This window comes from Adiantum capillus-veneris, chromosome 5 (assembly GCF_014529385.1).
Source record: "Adiantum capillus-veneris isolate H3 chromosome 5, ASM1452938v2, whole genome shotgun sequence".
Lineage (NCBI taxonomy): Eukaryota > Viridiplantae > Streptophyta > Polypodiopsida > Polypodiales > Pteridaceae > Adiantum > Adiantum capillus-veneris.
Genome location: NC_140935.1, coordinates 29,380,122 through 29,384,270, shown reverse-complemented (window position 1 = coordinate 29,384,270; position 4,149 = coordinate 29,380,122). Strand labels below are relative to the sequence as shown.

General features: G+C 44.3%; 1 protein-coding gene across 1 annotated transcript; it reads right to left on the bottom strand.

Moving 5' to 3' along the window:
* Positions 1–1,454: 1,454 nt before the first annotated feature.
* LOC147457069 (putative UPF0481 protein At3g02645) lies at positions 1,455–3,630 on the bottom strand. The gene is made up of 2 exons (XM_086512092.1): positions 3,477–3,630; positions 1,455–3,235 (listed from the first exon to the last, which is right to left on the bottom strand). Exon 2 carries the CDS (start codon positions 3,190–3,192, stop codon positions 1,756–1,758), a length of 1,437 nt encoding a protein of 478 aa, XP_086368218.1. The 5' UTR covers positions 3,193–3,235; positions 3,477–3,630; the 3' UTR covers positions 1,455–1,755.
* Positions 3,631–4,149: the final 519 nt, after the last annotated feature.

The following is a 4,149-nucleotide window of genomic DNA, read 5'->3' as shown; positions in this document are numbered from 1 at the left end:
TGCATTAAAAACGATCATTTTTAAAGGTCAAAATAAGCTTGAAAATGACTACTTTTGGTTAATGATGGTATAAAGAGCCAAAAAATTGACACACCAGCTCTTAAATCTTTGCAAAATCAAAAAATGGTTGACATGAAGGTGCAAGATCGTGATTACCTTTCAACAATTTGAAGTTACGACTATGTAATTGGGGACGAGTCTACCAGATTCCATGAAAGAGGTTTGTGTTTTGAATGGGATTTATGCTTGTATGAAAGTTGAGGTTTCATGGCAAAAAATTAAGTATTTTTTAATGCTTTTTTTATGTAGATTGATTGTGAGGTTGTGATTCTTTAATAAAAAACTCACTTACAAAAAACAAACAGATTCCAAGCACAATAGGAAAGAGGACTTTTGACCATTCTGTCACGAACACTCTTTAAGCTACCTTTAGGAAGAAGGTTGATGAATTCCATAAACACCTTTTCACTACGTGTTTGTGACTCTCGTCACGAACTCACATCCAAAGATTTTGCACCTTCCTAGATAGACTGTGCACTTTTTCACTACGTGTTTGTGACTCTCATCACAAACCCACAGCCAAAGATTGTGCACCTTCCTAGGTAGACTGCACACTTTTTGACAACTGCGTGTGACACATTTTTCGCAGAATTCAAGCGCCTTTCGATTTGTCCATGTTTATATTTTTTTGTCCGTATTTACTTTTTGTCCTACCTTTCGTGTGCCAGTTTACTTTTGGAGGGAAGTGGCTTGGGGGCAAGGAATCCCACACACGCACGTGGTTAGAGAAATGGTTTGCCAACAAGAAGGTCCTGGGTTCAAATCACAAGCGGGTGCAAGGCAGGTATACTCGTTGACTTATTAAAACCATCCCCACTTCCTTGAGATCCTTGCAAAAGTCTGAGCACCGTCGATCCCACCGCCTTGGGGTCATTAAGACCCTGAGGTATATAGTATCCTAGCCTGACAGTGGCATTCTTAAGGATAAGTATGTGGAATTCCCATGTCTACCAATAGATTAAGCTTCAAGGGTGAAAAAAGAACAATGCACAAAAAGCAACCTTTGATAGAGATAGACAACTCACAACCGCAACCAGAGTACAGTGCAAAATCGACACTCAATGGCAGCAAATGAGCCACAATGCAACGATTACCACAAAACTTGGAGCAAGAAGTTGATGTCAGGGTACCAACCATGAGTAGGTAGAATGCAATAACCGGGATGCCAGCAAGAAATGGCAAAGTTGTGGCCCATAATCCTTGCAAAGTTGAACATTCTAAGACAGTGAAAGTGAAATTGGGATGTTGGGTGAACAGCATAAGAGAAATCTTTAGTTTTTTCATTTAAATGGTGCAGTATTCATGGTGTTATGAGCTTAAAGGTCTAACAGAGTAAACAAAGTTTCCCACTTTAGTTTTTTCGCTCAATGGAGCATTGTAGGTTTGAATCCATGTTGGCAAATGTCAAAACAAAAAAATAATTTAATTCAACTCAAACTTAAGTAATCTGAGCATGTACCAATAGCAATGGAAAATAGACCTCACTTTTCTTACATCAACATGGCTTCCTTATCGCCCACCTTAACTTATGGTAAGCTTCAAGATCTCAATGTTACATAGATAGCGACGTTACATAGATAGCGCGACCCTTCTATGATGAGATAATCATATGTAACCCATATGCTCCTCAGATAGTGAAAGGCTTGCTTTCTTGCCCTCTATAGCTTCTCATTTACCATTATAACCTGCTTGCTATTAGCCTTCATCCTTGTTGTAGAGCTCCACTGTGTAGATTGTAATGAGGAGTGTCATCACAAGAAGGGATGCAGCTGAGAGCACCGATACCACAAGCCATGGACGCGACAGATACGTGCGCTTGAACTCAGCTTTTAATGCATTGGGCCTATACTGACAATGACGCAATAGCTGTTGAGCCACATGCTCATATTCTACACTACAGACACGCATCGTATTGATACATAATCTGTTCCACATTGATGCCACCTCTTCATTGCTCCCAATGTCCTGTGCCAACACACCCTTCTCCAAAAGCAGGGCAACATCATCCGGCCCATCAACAAGACTATTCATAAAGCGAAGATATGACAACACATGCACCTCATCAATAAGGTGACTCTCATATGCTGTCAAATTCCTAAAGAGTCTCTCTGTATCGTCACCTACACGAATTTTAGGCACATACAAGATTGCCTTCTTCGCGTCATACTTGACTCCAATGATGTTAGCTGGCTCTATACCTTTGAATGTGATGCCAGAGTTGAAGAGCTCAACAGCACGAGGGAAGTGTGTTGGCTTTTCAACAAGCTGTTCCGCTGATGATCGTGAATTCGGAGAAGAAGATGCGGACGCACCTCCATGGGTGGCAATGCGGTAAAGACAATCGAGCAAATGTTTTCTCTCAGAAAGCCTTCCAATAACAGAGTGCACACTCTCATTGGAGAGTAAACTAAAGGGCAACACTTCATGTGCAACTTTTTGTATGAGGGGAGCGAGTGATTCCTCCGCACTCGCTATTGAGCCGCATCCCTTATCCAGGGCCATCACCTTCAAAAGGAGGAACAGAGGAATCTGGTTCTCAAGCAACACAAAGTCTTGCAGTATAGATTTTCTAAGAGGCCTTGGAAACCGGCTGCAATAGTAGTCGTGAAACCCACACTTCAATCCAGCATTAGATCTAAGAACTTCAACCACAAAAGTAGAATCAAGGGCAAGCATGTAGGCAAGCTTTTCATCAACTTGGCAAGAGACAAGCTCTGTGTCATACTCCTCCCTGATCTGATTAATGTATTCCAAAAACTCATTGGCGAGACTACAGAAGTCATTCTTTTTCAGAGTTCTCTCCAGAAACTTCGACGCCATCACCTTGTGCTTCTCCATTTCCTTGGCAGCTATGGCCTTGTACCTCTCAGTTTCTTGATTTTCTGGAAAGGAGCTATGGTGAGGACCCAGGTCACTATGATATGGGCCTATTGCCACTACCTGAGGTACAAAATCCTCATGCTTTAAGCTCCGCAAAGGGCTCGAAGCCATGAATATTGAAGGCGGGCGTACAATGCCTCTGGCCCTTGCATCCTCTAGGCAGGTCTTTATGTGCACCACCCACTGCTTCTCTGAGAATTGAGTTTCCAACCTCTTGTATGAAGCCTCGGATCTGATGCTATCGGAACCCATTTCAGCTGCTGCTAGCTTAGAGGTAAAAGCATGAAGAAGATGACTGCAAACGGAGAAAAACAGAGGAAAGCCTTGAGCTTCGATGGCAACCTCTGCCGGAGGTGTTGACGATGAAAGGGAGAAAAAACAGGGGAGAAGACAGAGCGAGGGAGAAGAAACAAGGGAAGGTGACGAGCATACCAGATGAAAATCAGGAAACAGGGGACGAGAACGCAATGGAAAATACAAAATGCGAAAGAAGAGGAAAGAAATGAGAGAGAGAGAGAGAGAGAGGGAGGAGGGACCTGTCGACTTAGATACTTGCAAAGCGCGCTATGAGGAAGCCGATCAGAGCTTCTTTCTCTCTTCTCTCTCTGCGCTCTTCTCTGAGAAAGATTGAAGTCCACCACCATCCGTATAAATATAAATATAAAGAAAATGAGGTTCCGTGCGCCGAGCACACTGCACTGTTGTGCCAGCAAGAACGCGGAGACAACATGATTCCTGCAAGGTGTACGTGATTATCGAATCCGTACAGTTTTCTATGACCTAGAAATGTTCTAGGTGAAGGTATACTGGGTCTACACTGCTTGGCATTAATTAATTAGCTGCCCAAATTTCGCGACGGCATTACAGGCAGAAGCAAAACTCCACCTTGCATCGGTTCCCACGTCTCCACTCATTCTGCAGCGACCATGTGCACCCGAGCCTACCATCGCTGCCCCCAACCTGCGAGCAAAACGCTGCGAGGCATTCATCGCCAGGGTTTGTATTGCCTCACTCGTGCTCCGCGTTGTCTATGGCGAATGTCCTGTGTTCTGCGTGCTCACAGGGTCGTTCCCCCATGCTGCCTGCGCCAGCCTGAGCATACACCTCCTGCTGCACCCGCCAGTCCTTGCATGGAGACTGTGCGACAACTCCAGCGAGCTCTCCTCCCTGCGCCCGGACTGCGACTGCCCACCCTCTACCTGCGTGGCA